The 23,076-nt window shown below is 27.9% G+C and overlaps 1 protein-coding gene across 1 annotated transcript in view; it reads left to right on the top strand.

The window, feature by feature from the left end:
- Positions 1-210: 210 nt before the first annotated feature.
- Positions 211-23,076, top strand: part of dmpd (F-box protein dampened) — a 52,845-nt gene continuing 29,979 nt past the window's right edge. The window contains exons 1-2 of the mRNA XM_075374410.1: positions 211-288; positions 21,540-22,351. Coding sequence (XP_075230525.1) covers positions 21,578-22,351 — 774 coding nt within the window. The 5' untranslated portion in view covers positions 211-288; positions 21,540-21,577. The remainder of the gene's footprint in view (positions 289-21,539; positions 22,352-23,076) is intronic.

Below are 23,076 nucleotides of genomic sequence, written 5' to 3'. Positions count from 1 at the left end.
TTGGTATACAGAATATCTTTTTATGGTTTAGCTATAGAAACGAAACTTATAAAATTTATTTTTTGCGATTATTGTTAAGCGCGCTCAATGAAATTTACCGGTTTAAACTAAAATTGAACATAGTTTTTTATTTAAACGAAAGATGTCAGGAGTTCCTTAGCAGTGTGATCGAAAGCTAAACCAATGAGAACCATTGCTTTGTTCTACTCCCCCCACTGTGTATTTGTCCCAACCTTCGTTTTGAGAAATCTAACGGATCGCAGAGGTTCTTGTGCACTCTTTTCACATGTAATTTTGTTATATTTATTTATATTTAATATATTAGATTAGTTTAACTGATGGGTAACTTTGTTAAGTTGATTAAGATATTATATATGTAGTAGAATAATTATTATTATGGGAGTAGGTTTCACACAGATGTGGTGTATCTAAGTCTGTACTTCAGGGTAATGATCAACCATTTCAAAGATGGTGAACTGGGGTTTCGTAGTATAATTTAGAGGATTATTATTTAATTAATTTCTGCTTTGCATGTTAACTTTAACTAACGATTCTTCATATTATTAGACACATGATCTTCTTTTTTTGTAGCCTTTCTCGTTTTCTAATATTAATTTATCATTTCGAGAGTCGTGGGTTAACGTTCGTGGAGAGGACTAGAATTAACTATTTAGAATTTAGGATTTCAATATGCATTTAGGTTTAATTAAGTAATGTTACAGTTCTTGTATTACTGATCGTTTTAAGAGGTATTAAAACTGAGGATAAATATTACAGTTATTCATATTTCATTTTTATAGCACTTGAGAAATCAAGTGTCTTCACTTATAAACCTCTGCTGAGTTAGGTAAATAAAAAAGAAAAATTGTGTTATAAGTATCGTTATGGACTCTTTCCTAATAAGTTCTGTATTTAATTTATTATTTGTTGAAGAAAATACGTAGTTTGTCCGTTATGAACAACGTTAATTAATTATTAAAATTCTAACCTATAATTTCTTAGTGAGCATGTTGAAAACTTAATTCTATTTAAATTTTGTGTCGTATACTAAAGTTATTTCACGTTTTATTAGTTACGTGAAGAGAATATGTTGTAAAATATAATATCATATGAGATGTAAATTCTTAGGCAATCTGTATTTAATTACTTGCCTATCCAATTTCATGTTAGAAGGAGGTATTGTGAATGGTCGTTTTTTCATTTTTATGAATTTTTATTGTTCTCTAAAACTAGCTAATAGATTTATTTTTTTTCAACAATTCTACATTTTAAATGAGACTGTACCATGCTTTACAAACATGTATGTGATCAGTACATTTTTATTTTTCTGGATTGCCTTCAGTTTCATATAATTAATTTGAACATTTCAGTAAAATACAAATATATATTATAAATAAATTGATATACGTATGTGTGTGTGTAAATAAATGTATAAATTTTTTTTTCTTAAGTAATGGGATTTATAAGTTATCACGGTTACTGAATCAGTAAAGCACATGGCTTAAACTTTTTTAATGGCTTGTACTTTTCTGCAGCCTTATTCTAAAAGAAGGTCTGTTGGTTTTATATTAAATATTAGAAATCTTTTATTGATCTGTTTTTCCAATTTATGTATGGCCTATAAAATATAATTATAAATGTGGTATAACTTCAGATCTATTAGACATTATGGGATTTTTCTAGAAATTATAATAATTTTGATTCTTAATATTTTTAATAATTATATATATATATTGTGGAATATAAAAGTAATATTTAATTATAATTATTGCTTGTTAATAGTTCTTTGTTATTAATCATATTTCATTTGTTTAATCATTTTTTTTATTCTGTCAGAGTAGTCCTAAGTAAAGAATATATTAATGATTTGTTATGCTTATTTTAATTGGTTAATTAAAATTTTGATTTTACAATAGTATGTTACTGGTTTGGATTTAATTTTTAATTGTCAGTTGAAGTTGATGTGTTTCTTCATGAATTAACGGGCATTTTGCTTTTTTTCTTTGTAATAGTGAAACAGATTTTTGTCATTGTTTGTGTCATATTGCCTGAAAATTTTGTATGAGTATTTATTTGTGGTTATTTTTTATAAATTAATAATAGATATAGTACAGACACAATATATGTAAATAAAATTTAGTTATGTTCTTTTTTTTTTATTGTAATTTGGATGGTATTATTTATTATGTTTAATTGCCAGAAAGATGCCAATTTTATTATTTAAAAACTTCCACTTAAAATTAGCAACCCCGATACTAATTTTATTAATGCTAAATATGGATTAAAGATTTTAAATTCTATTTTCTGGATGAACTTTGACTGGCATAGTTTGGATACGGAAAATTCCTGAATAGTGGACTGTTTTTCAAAATATGCTTACTTTCGTTTGATCTAAAATTCAGTAGTTCATGAAATTAAAAAAAATGTATTGTAACCCAAAAATGAAGCTAATTGTAATTTTTCAGTTACTCTGTTTAAAAATAAAATAAAAAAGTCGTTTTAAAACTATAAAAAGAATACATACCTTAGCTTGTTACAAAGTTATGTGTTTCAAAAAATTGCAAAATTGATAAAATCTGTAAAAGTGAAAAATATGACAAATAAATTGTTTATAAAAGTTTTTAATTACATTATCTATTTGTAGAAATCTAAGATTGCTTTCTTTTTGTTGTTGGAGATTTTTTCCTCCTTTCTATTTGCATTTTCATCTTCAGCAGTAGTCGCAATCCTTAGTTCTTGACCTGCCAACAATTTCTCTATTAGCATTCTTGCTCAATTTATCCATTCAATTACCTATTCAATTCCACAATTTCATGAATCAGGAATTAAAAATATTATTTTCAACAGTTTTGTATTGCACTCCAAACCTTCCATAGCACAATCAGAAAGTTCAGTAATTCTGAGCAATTACTTGATCACCTTCAATTGTTTTCTTACTTTTAACCATTGTAGGTATGTTTAGATTCAGGAAAACACATGACACAAATTTTTGGACATTAAAGAAATTAGATTTGGCCAGTGGATGACCTGCGCAAGGTCAAAGTCTCTTCTGCATTGTCAGTGATCTAGTTATCTGTATTATCGATTTTGTGAGTTATGGCAACCTAACAGTTGCTAATTCTGTGGAGAGAGGTTAGGGTTAAAGTTACCATTAGAGTTTTGTGGAGAGAGGAAGGATAAACAATAAACTAATCTTAATAATTGTCAGTCAGCTTAGTCAGCTGTTGAAGATGCTATATGCTCTTCATAAGGTGATTATCCATCATACCATGACTAATAGCATGAAACATATAGCGTAGTCTCTCTGTAATAACTATATTTTTGCATAAACATAAGTTTGGTTTAGTATGATATTTTATTAAGTATTGCTGTACCTTGGAAAATTATCCCTAATCTCTCTCTACAAAAGTCTAACCTTGACCATAATTCTAATCTTAACCCTAACCTCTCTCCACAGAAAAGAATAGCATTTGAACAGGTCTTGATAACTCATAAAACTGAAGCTAATTGACTAGAATACTGATAACACGGTGCAGACTTTGCTCTTGCACAGGTTGCTGTCCAAAACTGCTTTCTAACATTTAGATTTTGTATTTTCCTGATCCTAAGCATATCTACTATGGTATATTAAAGTACAAACAAAATTGAAGTTGATCAAGTAATTGCTCAGAATTACCAAAATGAGGGCAGTGTCACTACACTGTCTGCCAAATGTACTTTTAGCAGGTCTTTTCTGTTCAAATTTGTGGTGTAGTCTACATTCTTTGGTTCATTTGTTGTAAGATTCCAATCACATTTGACAGCATGAAGAAAATGCCCATATTTCAAACTCTTTCTGGAAGGATGAGAAAGGGTCATTGTCGAGTACCAGCTAAGCTATCCCTCCTTTATCTTTGTTTTGAATCATTTTTACCTCTTATATAAAATAGCTGTCTTGCCACAGAACAAAAAAAGCCATAAATCATCCATACTTGTTAAGTTCTGTTCATTTATATTACTGGAAGTTTTTTTGTATTTTTAATTCCTCTAGGGTTTTTGGTTCTCAACAGTTTTCAAGGGAAGCATATATGTCCCCAGGGACATACACACAGGTCATAGTTGTCTGATCCTTGTTCATCTGATGTCTTGTAGCATTGATTTCTCTTCAGATTCGTAATGTTTTGTTAGGTAGGGTTTTACACTGTAACCCTGTTTTCATCTTGTTGTAGGCCAAGTCAACATTCTATTGTTTTTTTTCAAGTCTTTGATAAACTTATAAACAAAATTGTGGCACCTTTTATTTTGACTGACTTTTTTCACTGTGAATTTCTAGCTCCTGAGTTTCATTGTTAGCTTTATTATTTTTAAGCCACTTTAGTGACTTTAGAATCTGGATCATCTTACTACATTTCATTAATATCAATGCTTTTTAATGTAATAGAGATTCTGATATAAACTCAAATTTTCACGGTATATGTTGGTTTTTTTTAGCTGCCATCTTAACTTCTTTAGATTAACGTTCTAAGTCAAATTTATTTTTTTTTTATATTTATAACAAAGAATCATCATTAGTGCCTGGATATCTATTTATATAGTAAAGGTATACATATTTAAAAGAAACAATTAAAATACAGTAAAATAAAAATATAGCTTAAATGGAAAGAGCTCATGGTGTATGATAAAAGTGCTATAAAAATAGTAACTTAAACAAACAAAATTAACGTTTGCTTACACCAAATAGCATAAACAGATGATAAAAACTGTATAAATAACCAAGTTTTTGAATCAAGATGCATGACCTTTACAAATCACAAGACATTTGATAACATCATTGCATTGCTCCCCAACAAACTTCACATGTCAGCCTTTAGTAAACTTGTGGTGCAATGCCACACAACAGATACAATCCACAAGGATGTGGTGCACAGTTAGTTGGCAGTTGCAGCAAGCACAAACTGATGCATCTGTTAAATTCATCAAATATCCATGAGTGAGCCTAGTCTGCTCTATTCACAAACAGCAAATAATAACTCCCATCGACAGTTATTCCTGCATGAAGAGCTCCACAGTGACACAGTGTTCTTAACTGCATAAAGTTTATTGTTGTGGTAGCATTCCATTCATTTTGCTATTCATCATGAACCACCCTCTTGAGAAAACAGGCAAGATCATTCAAAACAACATGATTAGTAAAAGGAGGTTGGAAACAAGCCTCTTTTGCCGCACTATGAGTGTGCTTATTGCCTGAAATTCCAATAATGCTGGATCCCAGCCGAAGCTGGGATCCAGCAGAAGCTCACAGTTACAAACTTTAGGTTTAGATACAAGTTCAAAAATTATCTTTTTTAATATCTGAAACGGTAGGTATTCCTACATCATTTTACTTCACTCACCATTTTTGAGCCTTCATTGCTAAAATAACCTGTTTTTTTTTGTTTGCCTCCAATATTTGAAAGAATTTCAAAAATATTACGGTTAACTTAAGTAATCTACATAAAAATCAAAAGAGTAATCTACTGTAATAAGAAAAAAAATCACTGTGCATTAATTCATTAGAAATTACAATTCTGTAGCTAAGAGGGCACCACTTTTAATGTTTGTTTGTTAAGGCAGACTATGAGTAACTATCTGGCTGAGGACATACTCATCCTTTCTCATCAGTGTATCAAATCATCTTGAATATTACTATCTCAGCTATACAGATAACACTCATAATAGGTTAGTTATTATTGTGACATTTGTATTCATCATCGTTTATAAATTGGTCATCTGTTTTGTTTTGACTGCTATAGTTCATAAAATGAACTTAAATAGCTTTAATGAAATGTACCCACAAATTTTGTTTAAAATTTCTTGAGTAATATAATATTAATGAAACTTTATCATTAAATAGTACAAAAACAATTTCCGGCAATCTCATTTGTAAAATCTTGTTGTAGTAAGCTTATGCTGTTGCAGATAATTGGAAATCCAGATAACTGCAATTTGGTGCAGTTTCTCTATAGTTATATAAACCTAAAAATAGAATTGCGGTGATTTCAAAATGAGTGTTTTTAAAATTAGAAAAATTAAAACTTTTATTTTAGCAGCTTAAAACGCTTTCACTTTTCCATTCCAATTACCACTTCTGCATATTTGCTTGCAGCCTTCTTCCTGGATCCATCTCCTTAACAACTATTCTCCCAGTTAATTGCAGTCTCTCTTCTAGAATCTGGCTAATATAAGAATATTTCCTTTGGCCACTTGTCCTTGCTTATCCTTACTATACATTTTCATCATGGGTTTGAACTTAACAGTTACTATTGTCTTTCAGAGTTCATGACCTATCTTTGGATGAATTTCCTTGTCATCATAGGACTGGGTCTGATAGTTTATCTCTGTAGATGGCAATTTTTTCTACTGCTCACTTATTCACCAGAACTCGATCATATACACTAATAGGTATCTGAATACATTTATAATAACACATGTTCTTATTTAGCTTGACCATAGAAAAAGAATTTTGTTTATGTATCATAGCCTCATCTAGTCGATGCTGTGACAGGTTATTTTTTCATATAAACTGACAAATAAACATTCTTAAAATGTTTTTCACAATTTCACATGACATTTATATTTACATTTTAATACAATTCATTTTCTTTCTGACCAAAACCAAAAGCATTAGGCTAGTAGGGAAATATTATTTTTATTAGCTTGCTGACTATTTTTGTCCTGTAACTGCCTCATGTTCAAGAAAGCAGATTAGAGTTTGATACTATTAGCATTTTTCAAAGTTATATCTTTCATAAAAAATTTCAATATTGGAATTTTATAACATATGAAAAATACCGTAGCTGATGGAGATTCTAACCTGGGACCTCCCCCTGGATAAAAGGCTAAGACACTACCACTCCACCAAGATCGGTATATATAATGATACAGTCAAATAAAGCATTTGACATTTTCTGTATCTACTCTTGTAGGTTATGAAGAATCGGGTGTTGGATCAGTAATACACTGTATGTAATCTGTAACATACAAACAAAAAAAATATATAAATATATGTTTTTTTTTCTTCACTGACCAAAAAATTGTTAGTATATTAAGTATAAAGTATATTATGAATTTTTCTATATTTGTTAGGTATTTTTGTTGTTTTTGATGAGATACGTATATACACATGGGGCTTAAAAATGTCTTAACAAACTAATAATTATTTAAGAAAAGTTATTTTATGATGTTAATAGACTAGAAATAATAAATACATAATTTTAAAACAATCTTTTTTTTGTTTATGAAATCTGTCTTTTTGGTAGTGTAAAACAATTTACCACTTTAAAGATTAAATTTATTAGAAGATGCATTCGAATGGCATTGTGTGAAACGTTGACTGTCATAACGTTACAAATTTTAGAAATATAAATTGTCAATTGACTTTATTTTTGAACCCCATCTTGAAAAACTGGTTCCTCTTACTGGTTTCTTTAATTTGATAAACTGGTAATAACATTGGTTTTTTTTTGTTGTTAATAGATATTAAGCACTTATAAAAAGTAAATCATGTACATTTATTGTAAATGTATTTAAAAGTTATTGTGTCGATACTGCTCGCTGTTACTACCTATGCCATATTGTTGTAATGAACATTGTTATGTGTAGTTAACATTTTTCTAGGTTAGTGGAGGGTAAGTGTATCGCTAAGAGAAATGCATTAAATGAAAGCAGTGAAAGTTATGCTGCAGTAGCAAGAAAAAAGTCACACAGTCCAATTTACTAAGTTCTAACTCGAGTACGAATATGTTACAAGTAAAGAAACATGCATGCTATGATGTACACAAAACTTTGGGCCAAACAAGTTACGCGCATGCATTGCCTACATTATCCATTCTGGTTTTTTAAATTTCATTTCAGTCCTAAATATTTGTATTAAATATTTTTGCTTACTTATGAACACATACACATGCAATTATATTGTTTTTTATTGAAGTAATGATATAAAATTTGTATTTGTTTCATGCTTATAATTGTTTCCACTGTGAACAGTTTCACTGGTTTTCCTGTTGTAATATATATTTCACAGCTATATATTTTTATTATTTGTAACCTTAAAGCTTTTCTCCCTTTAAAAATCCTTGGATGGTAGATCTGGTTTTCCATCATCATATTGCTTTCTTATGATCTTTTCTTATACAAATTCTTGATTTACACACTGTTTAATAGTTATTACCACTGGGAGTTTCCTATACCTTAATATTCTGATCAAGATTCATATCATTTACTGTTTAATGTTAATGGTATAATTTCATTGATGGGTTCAGTAGGCAGTTTTTCAGGATCAACTGACAAATCGGATGCCTGATGCAACATATTTTGTGGCAGTTTAAATGTGATGAAAACTGTGATGCATTTTAAAAAAAATCTGATGTGGACACCACATGAATTCCTTGTATGCCTATTAAATTGCATATACCTATTTTTTTCTGCACTTTATTTAAACTTATTTCATTTGAAAGCGAGATACGATCCTCAAATTCTTTAAAGTGGACAGTTACAAAATTGCTGAAATATTAGTTTTTATTAACATCAAATATTTATACAATTATTAATTCATGAAATATTAGGGTAGAGTAAAAATTATTACTCTTATTACTAGATCAGTATTATTCATATGTTTGTGAGTTTCTGATTAACAAAAGTTTCAGATTTCTGGTGTGTCATATAAATAAAACTTAATAATAATTAAACAATTCCATTTAATGAACTTCTGTATACTGGTTACAAATGTTAATTTCTACCGTACGGTGTAAAATATTCTGTTATTGGATTATTTGGTAAATAATCAAAAATGAAAAAGAAACTATTATACAGGAAAAAGAAAGATAACTTGAAGAAATATATCTCAAAAAAACGACAAGAAGATTAATATGAAGAGGAAGAAAATGTTAAGAACAGGGGAAGAATAAAAACTAAGAAAGAATAAAAACATTAAGAGAAGATGATAAATATAAAGAAGAAAATGTTAAAACTGCAGAAAGAATAAAAAGATTAGGAGAAGATAATTATAAAGAGGAAGAAAGCGTTAAGACCAAGGAATGAATAAAAAGATTGAGAATGATAAAGAGAGAAAATTTTAAAACTAGAGTACGTGTACACAAATTAAGATCAGAAGAATTATATTAAACTAATTAGTGATTAAATGATTGGGAAAAAAAAACAAATAAACAAAATGATGATCAACTCCGACTTCGGGAGAATATTGTCCAACAATATCAGAGGTGTAATGAATTATAAGATAAGAATTTTTTGCAGTTTATTAAAGATCGGGTATTATGCCTCAATGTATATGTTGTTCTTGCGAGGATTTATTTTTCAGTCACTTTGTAGTTAACTTTAATATAGATAAAATTAAACAGAAATCCCAGAATAATTAAATAAAATTAAACTAGAAAATTAAAAAATAATAAGATTCTAAATTATGATTTTTAATTAATATTAAGTAATCTGATGTTTCACCAAATCTATTACATATACACATATGTAATAATGCCTATTAAATTACATAAAAATATTTTTAAAAGTACATCAAATTTTATTTCACTAATAACTTCTGATTTTTTTATTGAATAATTATTTATTGTAAAAATTAAACTTTTTTTTACAATTGCGGTTAATAATTATTAATAAAGCAACATATTTAAATTAAAAACAAAGGGAGATGAAGTCTGATTTGAATCGACTTCAAATTTTTTCTCTTGTAAGATCCAAATATTTCATTAAAATTTTATTTGACTATAACTAGAATCAATGAAAATAAGTACCATTTATGATATATTATTGGAAAGCTCTCAATGACGGCGTATTACTACAGTTACAAAAAAGTCCAGAATCTAGATTTCTTTTGGATTTTGGACACTGTTGGTTCATTTGATTGCAATCAAAAGGGGAGGTACACAACTAGATGTTACAACAGTCCTAAATCCAAAATTTCAACATCCTACGGCTAATAGTTATTGAGTTATGCCAGATACATACATACTTCGAAACTTACAGATGTCACGCCGAAACTAGTCAAAATGGATATTTCCATTGAAATCTGAAAGCGAAATTTTTCCTTTACTTCGTACAAAGAAGTAAAAAATTAATTAAATTTTATAACTTTTTCCATTGTCAATTAAAGGCCGCCTAGCAGATGTAAAGTTGGTAAACTACGGAAAAAATATAATTTCTCAGAATTTAAGATAGAAGTAAACATCACCTTCATCTGATATTACATTCATTAAAAAAAAAAATTGATAAATACCTTACCCTGGTCTAAATTGTAGACTAAAATTCATTTACATTTAAAATTGTTTACGTAATAACTTAGTATGGCAGTACTAGAATTTATTGTGCTACAGTTTAAAAGTTCAAAAATTACCTAAATAAAGTAAATTTCTGATAGTTTCCAACAGATTTTCATTTTAAGAATTATTTATTCCAAATGTGCTTTAATATCCTTATATTTTTTTATGATAAAATTATAATTTTATTACTGCTTCGGTCTGTAATACACAGTGATGGATAAGTTGGATTTAAAACCATGTAGTTTATTAACAGACAGTGTTTTTTTCTTATAATCTTCACTTTAAAGGACATCCTATAGTGAACAGAGTGAAGATGTAACTTGTAGGATTGATTATCACCCTCCAACATTTTGATCAGTTTGGCTTGTTGATAATACCCTGGTCTATCAAAGATTGTAATTCATCTCATTCTCCAAAGCAATACATAACAGTGGTCCCAGAGGTAAAAAAAAGTGATCTTTGTTGATAAAATCTTGAGTTTATGTCTAGAATATCTAAGTTTTTAATTGCACTGTAAGTAGATTCATATAATATAAATTAACATTCCTGTTGCAGTTTCGCTTGTGCTATATGGTTACTTGCATTTCCTGTCACAGTCAGGGGATGATTAGCAGCTCAGGGCTGGCTTTGCTCGCCCTTCCTGTCAGGCCAAGGGGCCACCCCGTAGACTCTCCTATGTTCATTAAACTTTTGCCTGTGAGAATAATAATAATAAATAAAAATGTGTGTTCAATTTATAAAAACTGTCAGTGTATTGTAATCTGTTCAAAGGAACAGTTTGGTCAGTAGGGGATCTACTAATTGATTTTTAGATTTCTTATTCCACACTCAGGAAATTACACACATTAATTACCATCACAATGTTACTAAATCTCATACAGATTGATTGATAGCAGCTAAACACCAAAAATGTAAAAAACAATTGTTTTTACACCCTTCAAATATTAAAATTCAAAAATCCTGAAAATGGTTTTTAGATATTACCTGAAGAGTATTTGCAAGCCCAAATAGAGTGAACATGTTTAATATAGCTGGAAATGTGAAAAATTTGCACTTACTAGAAATTTTGTTACCTTTCTTCACCCTTTTCAAGATCGAATTTCAAAAATATCTAGAAATTAGTTTTTAGATATTAACATGAAAATTACACACACAGAAATCATTTGTTGGGAAATTCAAAAAATAGTTAAATTTAATGTTAACCCATTTTAACCCTTTAAAATTGGAATTTCAAATTATCCTTTGTTATACAGTAGAACGTGTATACAAATTTTCATCACTTTCAGTAGTTTTTGCTGGGCACCGATTCAGAATCAGTCACAACAATTTCTTCTATAAATATAGATAGATGTAATACAAACTATGTATATTTCATGCATTTGTAAAATTTTAAAAACTATTAATGGTGCAAACCCAGATAAGTATGTACACAAAACTGGGATAAATTTTTACTAAAAATACCTATTTTATTAACATTATAAAAATATGTTACATGCATACAAATATCAGATATATCAATAAAAAGTGTGTTCAACAGAAAGAAAAATAAGAAAATTATGCATATCGAAAGATACATTATCAATGTGCTTATAACTTTTGAAATGTAGATATTATAGAAATACATGGTGATTTTTTTGTCTGTTGCATTTTGAAAGTGCACCTTATCTGTAGAAAAATCTAGGTGCCACTTCCAGGGTTTAAGGTAAAGAAATGAAAATTATTGTAGGACTAAAATTTTCAAAACGCAACAAATAATACTTCATGTTTATATATTTCTGCAGCAATAAAAACTACATTATTGTAAATTTACAGAGATATGATGCAAAGACTGAAAGAAATATAAAAATAGACAAAACAAATAAACTGATATAAACTTGTTTAATGAAAGCTATACAACATCAACAGCAGAGTCCTGACTTGTAGAAGCCATAATCAAGTCACAAATAAAAACTTTTCTACAAACACTTGAAAATGATTAAAATGTCTGATTTTATTATAAACAATACTAAACTAACAAAACTTAATAATACAAAAACTGAATGTACTCTAACAATACGTGTTAGTTATAAAAAGGTCATTTAAGAGTTACATCATTTCTAGTAAATTCAGAATAATATGCTAAATTGCATATAGGTATTGCAGTTATGTCTTACAAACATAAAAAATTGATGCATGTGATGTGTTTGTTATAAGTATTAAGAGGAAAAAGTAAGAACCTATTGGATCAACATACTGGAGTTATGGGTAAAAATCAAATTGACACAGTGAAATTTTCATCAATAAAATGGTTACAAAAGAATCAGAACAAATTGTTTAAATACAAACTAGAATAACAGCCATTTCTAAGGATACTGGCAGCCAAATATGAGTTAAAAACAACACTACTTGTGGTTCTTCATTAGTGGAATAACATTTTATTTCAATATATGTTATAAATATGTTAGTTTCATTCACGACTTGGTTACAACAGAACTTTTGTTCACTTTTTTTCAGAGATAAATCACTAATATTGAAAATTATTCTGCTAAATACAAAAAAAAAAAAAAAAACAGTAAAAAACCCAACAGGATTTCTGCTTGAGAAATTATAAGTAATGATGGAAGAAATATTTTCCAACAGCTAAACAGAATATTAAATTATACAATTTAACATTTTCATTGCCTATTAAGAGACCATAGCAGAATAGCTGTAGGCCGTATGTTGAGAAATCATTTCTGATAATTTGAACCCATTTACTAGAATAACAAGCATTTAACAACAAGCACATTATGAAAAATGGAGTTGCTGACCAGTTTCCTGTTGAATTTTTCACTTTGTTAAATATTGTTTGATATTGACAAGCCAAACTGTTCAACCTTTCCTGAGATGTGTGGTTAATTGAAACCAACCACCAAAGAACACCAGTATCCACAATCTAGTATTCAAATCTGTATAAAAGTAACTGACTTTACTGGACTTGAATGCCGGAACTGTCAACTTCCAAATCACCTGATTTAGGAAGACACGTTCACCAGTAGACCAAACCGGTGGGTTTAATTCATAGCTCTGCCAGAACAAAACTTTACTAATGCCACTTGTACAGTTAAATAAAATAAAAATTGAAATTAATATTTATTACCTTTTTTTTTTGTTATTTACTTTATACTACTTATACAGATTTTTTTAAATAGAATGCTAAAACAATTAATGTAGTTAGTTTGGGTTAGTTTTTGTGATTTCTTTTTTAAAAAGCTAATAAAATTCAATTTTCCAACAGCATGTTATTTCTTGAAAATGATTAGCACTAAAAGGGCTACATAAAGGAGATTGTAAATATTTATTTAAAAGCTTCTGTGGTGAATTAATTCACCTAACAAAAATAAAAAATTGTTGCAAGTCTGGTATAAAATAAATTATGGCTCTCAATTACACAATCTGAATTGTTACAATTTAAATAAATTAAAAGTTCATTTATTAACCTGATGTTAAAAATAAATCAGACCTTTATTATTTAATGTTAAATTTTTATTAATATTTATGTCATTATGCTAATGTATTTATTTATTTATTACTGGAATGTGTTACTGAATTGTAATAATTTTATTTTATTTGTTTTACACAAAATAATACAGTTAATAAGCTTTGCTGACCTCATTATTTGTATTCAAAATCCTTTAAAAAAATATAAATGTAAATTCTTGCTACCTTTGAAATTATGTTTTACATTAATTATTCTGTTTTGTGCTTTCTTTACTTTAATATCAAAGTAATCATTTGAATCTTTTTGCTGTAACAAATACTCTTCATCACTATCTTATTAAGTCAATGATCTTTTTTCTATATTTATGTTCTATGCCTGGCTGTGCAGTAATAAACAGCTGATGCAACTGTTATTTGGTTTTTATGAGTAATTGGTGATCTTTGTTTTTATTAAATAAAATTTTTAGATTATTTTGTTTTTAAGATGACTAAAATTCTCAATTTTATTTTTTAAATTAGATTCAAATATGTATTTAACAGATAACATTTTCTGGTCTTAAATAAAAATAAATAAATAAAAAGAAATATAAATTTCTTTATATTTTTTATGAATTGTTACAACATTGGATTTAGGGTTTTGGAGGAATATTGAAAAACAGTAAAACGGTAGTTAAAAATTTTTTTAATGATCTATATCTCTTTAAAAGAGTATATTATTTTTTTCATCCAGATATTCTTTTTCCCCCTTTTATGAACCAATGACCGGGGAATTGATAGCGGTACCTTTTCATTCCTTGTCCTCTGATTTAAACTAGCTGAAAAAAGAAGAAAGGGTTTTTAAAAATATATTTGTATGTAATGCAAGTTTGCGTTTGATAGAATTGGATTGTGTTAAGAAATTGATATGTATGATTTCTTCAGATAACATTTAGAAGAATGTTCAATTTTGTGCTAACTTTTAAAAAAAATATTAAATGTTCTTTGAATTAAGCCAGCCTGTTTTGTGATTTTTATTACACTTTAATTTAATTGGCTTATTTAATTTTTTTTTTTTTGATAGCGATCAGATTTTTAAGAAAATAAATACTGTTATGATTTTAGAACTGCAAGTCATTAGATTGATCCACAAAATTAAATTTAATGTTCGGTTTGATCTGTAAGTTATTATTGGCATTTAATTTTTGCCTCTTACAGGATTATATGTTCTACTCTGCAGAATTATTAATTAATCTTTATGAAGTGAATGTTTTGTGATGAGACCATACAGGATTTTTTCTTTGCCTAATAATTTAACTTTCTTTTTGAATAGTTATAGTAGAGATCAGTTTAATATGTTACATCATGACGTTATTCTGTTGTTACTCAAGAGTAAAGGATTACTGTACATAAAGTATTACTAAAGAGATCAGTGTGTAGTACAGATTAATGGAGATTTAACTGCTCTACAAAGATCAATAAATAAACAGAAAGTTTGAAGTTACATTAATGCTAACAGAAACAATATGAGTTATATCATGTGATAAAGAGTGTTTGAATTAACTAAAGTTCAGTTGAATACTTTCACATGCCAAACGAGTCTGGAAATAAGTGAGGAACCTGAGCTTGTTACCAGGTGTCTCGAAAGGAAAAGCAATTTGTTGGTTTATATGTGTGATTTATATATGAATGAATTAATGGTCGATACAAGGATGTTGATCTGTCTGAGGTAAAGATGTGAGGAATTTGAGTCAATCAGGCAGCTGCTGCTTACCTTTTCCCTCCCTCTGGGTAGATGATTATTTTGCCAGTATCCACTAATTTGCCTTATCATTACTTTCCCTCTTAACATTTTGTGGGTTATGGCTAGATGTCTGGAAGATTTTTGATAAGATTTTAAGAACTTGTTTCAATTACTTTATCCTTACTATTTTGTGTGGTTTGGTTCGGCTGCTCATCTTACAGATTTAAATTGTGAACTAATTTTCCATGTGATGGCTGTTTAAAAGTCCAATCCAGGTATGCAGTGTCATCCTGATCGATAAATATACTGAATAAACTATTACTCGTATTATGATACAGATACAACTGAACGAGTGCATGTACATACTGCTGTGTGATGACATCTGGAAGCAATTGTATTTAAATTAATATACACAGTGTTATATATATCTGCAATATATGTATCTGATGTTCAGAAGCTGCTTTTTGAGTGCAAAGGTCGTGTTTTTCATATTTATTTATGTATGGATCTCTTAGGAACAATTAGCGATAATTTAATTTTAATGTTGATGATTAATTATGGAAACATGTGTCTATAACAAATGTAATTGAGTCAGATAGATGTTGAGTGAAATATTGCACAATTCTGAGCTAAGTTTTAGATCTCTTTGTTATTATAATAATAATAGACCAAGAACTGATGATAGTAAATCAGGAATTGCTTTCCTTCCTAATTAAGATATATACTATCGGATATTTACTCCGTGTTGTTGACTTCTTATATCAAATACTCTTGAAATATTAGTCAGAATAAAATAGGTTGATTTAAAACTTTTATAAATTTTTTTATTTTCAAGTAGTGATGGTTGGATAGATTAAAATTATTATTGGTTTTTCTTTTATAATTTAAATTTTATATATGTATGTATATACATATACATGTATGATTTTGATTTAAATTAAATATTTATAAATAAAAAATGCACAATATATTCTTTATTTATATACACAATGAATCAGATGACTTTTTTTGTAGTTTACTGTGTTTAGTTAGACATTTTAAGTCTATATATCTTTTATTAATTAATATTAGGATAATAAATCTATAAAATACATATTTAGTTGTCAGAAATGTGGCTAAATAATTGTGAATTATAATGTTTCATAATTTAATCAGAAATTTTTTCCAAAAATGTGGTGATGTAGAAAAATTTAATTGTTTTAATGATAAAGAATTGTAATTTTCTAATGATTTTGATTCTAAATTAAGTATCAAAAGTATGTCTTCTTCCTAGCGCGGATGGCTTTACTAATTTGTTACTTTGATACTCTTTTCAAATTCAGGGTCTGCAAGTTTGTTCCTTTGAAAAACTTGTACTTGTTCTCTGGTGTCTTTTATATCTAAAAGTGAAATAATGTTTTTAAGCTGGTAAATCAAAATGCTAATTAATGCATATAAATTTTATGATTGTTATAATGTAATTTTTTTTATTACAAATAAATTGATGCATATATCTTTTGTATTGTACAAAATGATAATCAAAAGTCATCGGTTTTTACCAGTCACATTGCTGTTAGACTTAATGAAGTTATTCAGTTCTTTGTGTATTCTGTATATTATCAATATCTCATCGGTTTCCTAAAAATATCATATTTTGCTTTTTTATCATTGTACAGCTGAACATTTAATTTTAAGTATTCTCTGTTTTTCTAGAGTGTTGTATTATATGTTTTAATTATGTACCTGTACTTCAGCTGTTTTTTTTCTCCTTTTTTGTAACAGCTGAATTGATAAATTTTTATTTGTTATAAAAACACTGTATAGATTTTATTTGTAATTTAATACAATTTATTATGCTGTAATCATCTAGAGAAGCATCATCAGAAGAGGTAATGTTCTGATAAGAGTGAGATTACTTTCACTAAATGTAATATAGTTTTTGCACCTATGAATTTTGTCATTTTATTATCTACTTTTACAAAGATTTTATCATTAAATTTAGCATCTGTTAATTAATGTCTTATCGTATAATAGTATAATATGATTTTTAAAGTAATGAAATTATATTTTATTCGTAGGTTTTTGAAAAATCTTTAAATAAGTAATTTTGTCCAATTAACTCATAATTATTTTTAAATGAAGACTCGATTAAAATTTTTAAATTTTCAAAATGTAAAGAAAATTATGAAGTTATAATATAGAAAATGAATGGTTTCGTATGTTATTTGCGTAAAATAATTTATTTCTGAAGATCATAATTTTTTTTTTCAAATGTAAAATTAATGGTAACTATCTTCCTAACACATAGGTGTAATTTTATTTTATGCTTTTATTTGTTTTTCCTATTGACCTTGAAGTTCACATGAGTTAAGCCACTCTTTTGAGAAGTTCATGTGTGAAAAGATATGTACTTATAAATGAAACGTAATTGGAATAACTTATTAAAAATAATTTCTCATCTGTCGGTTCAAAAAATAGACTGAGTTACTAACTGCTAAATTATCATTTCTGGGAATTCTCTTACAGCTGAATTTTATAGTTAAATTGGACACTTTTCTTATTATATTTTAGTATTATTACTTTAGCATTTAATTTAAGGAGGAAAGTAGATGATGAATGATTTTAAAAAAAAAATGTTATTTGGTAATTGAACTAAAGACAATACAATCCAGAAGTTGCATGCTGACCTCTACACTGATTGATATTTTTTTCAGCTTTGTATAAAGGTAGTATAAGTTAGTATAACTGCCTTTATCATCTTTTAAAATTATCCAATATGAGTCATTTAGAAAATTTAATTTCTATTAAAATAGAAATAATTATATCGTGACATTTTCTATAGTCTGTTCACCCTGTAGCTCCATAACTGTAACTTTTACATGTTTTCTAAACTGACTTGTAAGATCTAGAAGGTGATGTAGAGTATACCCATTAAAAACTTTGTTGTGTTTCCTTGCGGTAAATATAACATAGTCAAAGTTATACATTCTGTAACTCCTAGTCACTTTAAAATCAGACCATTTTTTTCCTTTACCACTATACAGTAAATAATTTTTTTTGGAATAAACAACACTTTGAAAACTTATTTTTTGAATGATTCAGCTTTATAATTTTCTATTAAAATTGTAAATAAATTTTTATGATGCAATAGAGATAGATGAAATTAAATGTATGTTAAAAATTTTGCATTCTAACTCCTTAGACAAATTAAAAAAAAAAAGTTACGTGTCTTATGAAATTTATACCATAAAAAAATAGACTGTAATAAAGTACCATATTTTATGAAAATGTTTCAGCATACATTAACGGGCTGAATTGAATTTATAAAAATATCTAGACTTTATCAAGTAAATCATTTAATATTTAAGATAGTTCTTATGTATTAAGTTTGTAGTTTACTTTGATTTGGTGATTAAACTGTCTTTAAAAAAGATTAAAATAAAGATCCTTTAGTAAGGTATCAGGTGTGTCAAGTTCTTATTTTAAAAGATTTTGTTCAGCCAGTAAAATCGTTTACAATTTTAAACCTAAAATTGTAACAATGATTTTTACTTATTATATCCAGTAGAGTATGAAATGGGTAGGTAGTCTTTTGAAACATCTCTGAATGCTGTTTGTGAACATTTTCTTAAATTGCTATAGAAGATTGTATCATCTATGTAATGTTAAAAAGAAGTGTTTAAAATAGGTTTTAAATGGTACAATTTCTTGAAATATAAATTTAATTTACTTCAAAATTTTCATTAAACTTTGAGAAAGTGATTATTTATCAAAGGGTATTTCTTTCCTATGTCTGATAACAAAAACAACTTTTTTGTTTTATAAAAAATAATTGTATGCTTGTGTGTGTGTATATATATACAATCATATGATTTCCTTTCAAAGTTGTGGGTCGCAGTTTCAATTGTGCATTTTCAGTTGTTGGTTGACAAACTTCCTCTCATTCATTCCCCTCTTGCATTATAATCTGTTTAATTCTTCTATCACTATGGTCAACTATTTCATTCTTAGTCTTTTCCTTTGGCCTCTCTTAAACTTAAAATGTAAAAGTGATCTGTATGAAAATCATTACTGATTTTTTTCTTCTTTTTTACTTTTTGATTTGGTGATTAAACTGTCTTAAAAAAGGTTAAAATAAAGATGCTTTTGTTGAAAATGTCTCAAGTTTCTACTTTAAAACTTCGCTTTCTCTTAAACTTCTTAGGTAACCTTTTGTCATTCTTTATCTTGTCTCTCCTTTTTTAATTAAATATTGTGTTTAAACATTATCTCTAAAGCATGTGTACTGATTAGTTTACCTCCTGTTAATGTTTCTAAGTCTTAAGTTAAAATTGAGAGAAAATTAGTATACACCATTACCTTCTTACATTTAAGCAGGATATCATGTTATTAAAGATAAGTCTCTTGAAAAAAAAAAACCCGGTTTCATTTTTGCCTTATCTTATAATTTTTTTTCTAGTTTCTCAACCTCTGAGGAAACAGTCTCTAAATAGATGAAATCTCTTATTTCTTCCAGACCTTTTCCATTTAGCCAATTTTCTCATCTTTACTCTGTTTCTCTTCGCAGATTTTATGCATCTCTGTTATCACTTGTTACTTTTCTTTTTTGTTAATTCCTTAGTAAACTCACCAGTATTTTGGCCCACTACTTTAGTGTCTATTGTAACTCCTCCTCCTCTTCCTCCTTCCTGTTCATAGATATTCAGTTATTTCCAGTCAGCACACTAGGTCCCCAAAAAAAAAAGAAAAAAGCTGTTAGATACATTTTGTGTTGGGACTACTGAAAGCATATTCTCAAAGTTTAATGATTGCATCAGTGTCTGTATTGTTGCTACGTATACATACATACGCTTTGTATTGTTGCAAAGTTGTTTCTTTGAATTCTGTTTTTAAAAAAAAGAAGTGTTTTGTGATACATCGAACTAAAGTAAATAATTTTATTTCCAACATGTATATATGAAAAGGAGCCATTGCATGAAAGCAATACACAGTGCTGGTTCAGTCAGTTCAAAAAATAGCATCTGTTCTCAAACAGAAATCGCTTGGCAGACCACCAACATCAGAAGAAGGTGTTGAACAAATTAGACGTACCACAGTTAGAAATCTATTGCGTAACAAAGTTTTGAGTTAGAGATTCTAAAAACAACTATTCCCTTATGAGGAGTAGCTGTTTTTGAAATCAACTGTGTTATTGGGTTTTTGATATTTATGGAAGACCCATTAGCTTCTTTACATACATTAACTTCATGGATTAATACATTCATTATTTTAATTGATGGGTTAATAGACACAATTCATTAATACGGGATCTGAAAAAAAACATGTAAGTATGTTACAGATTACGTTGTTAGAAAGTATGTAACAAATCTGAAATTAATGTTTGTGTGGTTTAATGAAAAATTACGTAATTGTACCTTTTCTCTTTGCAGAAAAGACTTAATGATATTGTTTATCTTGATCTGTTAAGTGACTGTTGCTTTCCTCAACCAAATGCAGTAGAAAATATATATCCATTTTATTAAGATTGGTGCATGTCTACACTTTAATATATTCATTAGCCCAGGCTTTGAATGAAAAATTTACAGATAGACTGACTGAGAAAGACCTAACTCTGGCCTCCAATAATGCTGGACTAATCACTTGGGATTTTTTCTTTTCGGGATGCATTAAAAACAATGTTTATTCATAAAAATTATTTAATTTCAATCATGAAAAGGTATGAATTTATGTAGCAATTACAACCATAACAAAAGATCTGTTATATTGCGTATGACCAGAAACTGAATATCAATTAAATATTTGCTGGGGCATCCATAACTTGTAAAACTATATAAGATTGAGGATTTGACAGTAAATCAATATAACTGATATAGTATTAATTAAACTAATAAACATTTAATCCAATATAGTACTTTTGTTTTTTATTTAATTTATGCCTTTAACCTTGTCATTCTTTTATGATCACCAGTTTAGCATCCAATTTCATTTCTTGCCATCATTTTCATCCCTATCTGTAATGAAAATAGAAATTTTCCATTTGTTTTGTAGTGTAATCAGTTTATATTTTTTTCTTCCAGGCTTTAAGTTTGGTGAAGTGTGACATATTATATATACTATGGTATCTACTAGACAACAAAGTAACATCGGGGGAGGAGCTGATAATTCAGGTTCAGGATCAGGATCAGAATCTTCTGGATCAATTGGTTCATCCAAATCATTGAGACATCATACTTCATCACATCAGGCATCATTTTCGAACAGTAGTGGAAGTAACAATGGCAATAACAATAATACTCTCAATAATAGTAATAACCATGAAACACAAGGTATAGCTGCTGCTATTGTACGTTCTTATATTTCAACACGGCAACAGAGCACCGCTTCTTCTGGAAGTTCATCAGATGCTACCTCTGCATCCGGTTTGGAATCATCTCTTACATCATCATCGTCATTACAAACAGCAGCATCATCGTTGTCATCTTCATCGAAATCACTTCGACATTTTACATCTTCATTAAGTAACAATAGTAATTATCATGAATGTACAGGAACGTTAAGTTCCGTCTTACGTACATCATCATCTACTAGACAACAGAATGCTATATCAAGTACAGCAGTAGACAATACTGGGTCGGCATTATCAATACCAGAAACATCATCATGTAATTCATCAAAATCACTTCGTCATCATTCTTCGTGTCATCAGAATTCATCATCTGTTAATAGTACAATTATTAGTAACTTTGGAAATAATATTATTGATGGCCAAGGGGCAAATAATGTGCAACATTCTTATATTTCAAATGCTCGTTTATTAGATTTACCTCATGAAATACTGGAAAAAATATTCAGTTACATCGGGTACAAGAACGTGTCACATATGCGCTTGGTGAGTATTTTCATATTAAAATTTTCATTGTTTTATCTATTAAAATAAAAATTTTTAGGTATGTAGAGAGAATATCTTATTAAATACAAGATTTTATTTAATGCAGGTTAAAATGTTTTTGCATGATCCACTTATGTTCAACAGTTTGTTATTATTTTTAAGCTCAAACATGAGGATTTTTTTAAATAATGATTGTTATTTTAAATCAATGTAAATCTAAACTCAAATAATTTATACCTTTTTTTTTTTTAATTTAATTACAGAAAAAAGTAATTACAAACTTAAGAAATTATTTTTGTGAATATTTGATGTATTTATAAAGCTTCTGTTTTGGTATTCATTATGAATTTATAAAATGAAATAACGCTTTTTGTCATTTTTTAAACATTCTTCTGGATTTATTTTAATGGTGTTCTGTGATTTATGTGAGGTTTTGACCTCTATGCACTCCTGTCAAATAAAAATGTATAGGTTACTTATTTAAAGAATATATATTAATTTTGTTTTAAAAATGATCAATTCAGCAGTTCATGCTGTATTCTTTTATTCTGCTTATTCTTTCTACTTTCATTTATTTTTACTTTTTTCAATTATATATCAAGTATATGCTATGTGCAAGTGTAAAGTGTAAATTTTATGAATGCATTATTAATGTTAGTGATCAAATTATGAAAATTATCAATATGCTTGTTATTCAATATAATTCAATATATTATACTCACAAA

The sequence above is a fragment of the Lycorma delicatula genome, chromosome 9 (genome assembly GCF_047948215.1).
Source record: "Lycorma delicatula isolate Av1 chromosome 9, ASM4794821v1, whole genome shotgun sequence".
Taxonomy (NCBI): domain Eukaryota; kingdom Metazoa; phylum Arthropoda; class Insecta; order Hemiptera; family Fulgoridae; genus Lycorma; species Lycorma delicatula.
This window is presented reverse-complemented; position numbering and strand designations above follow the sequence as displayed.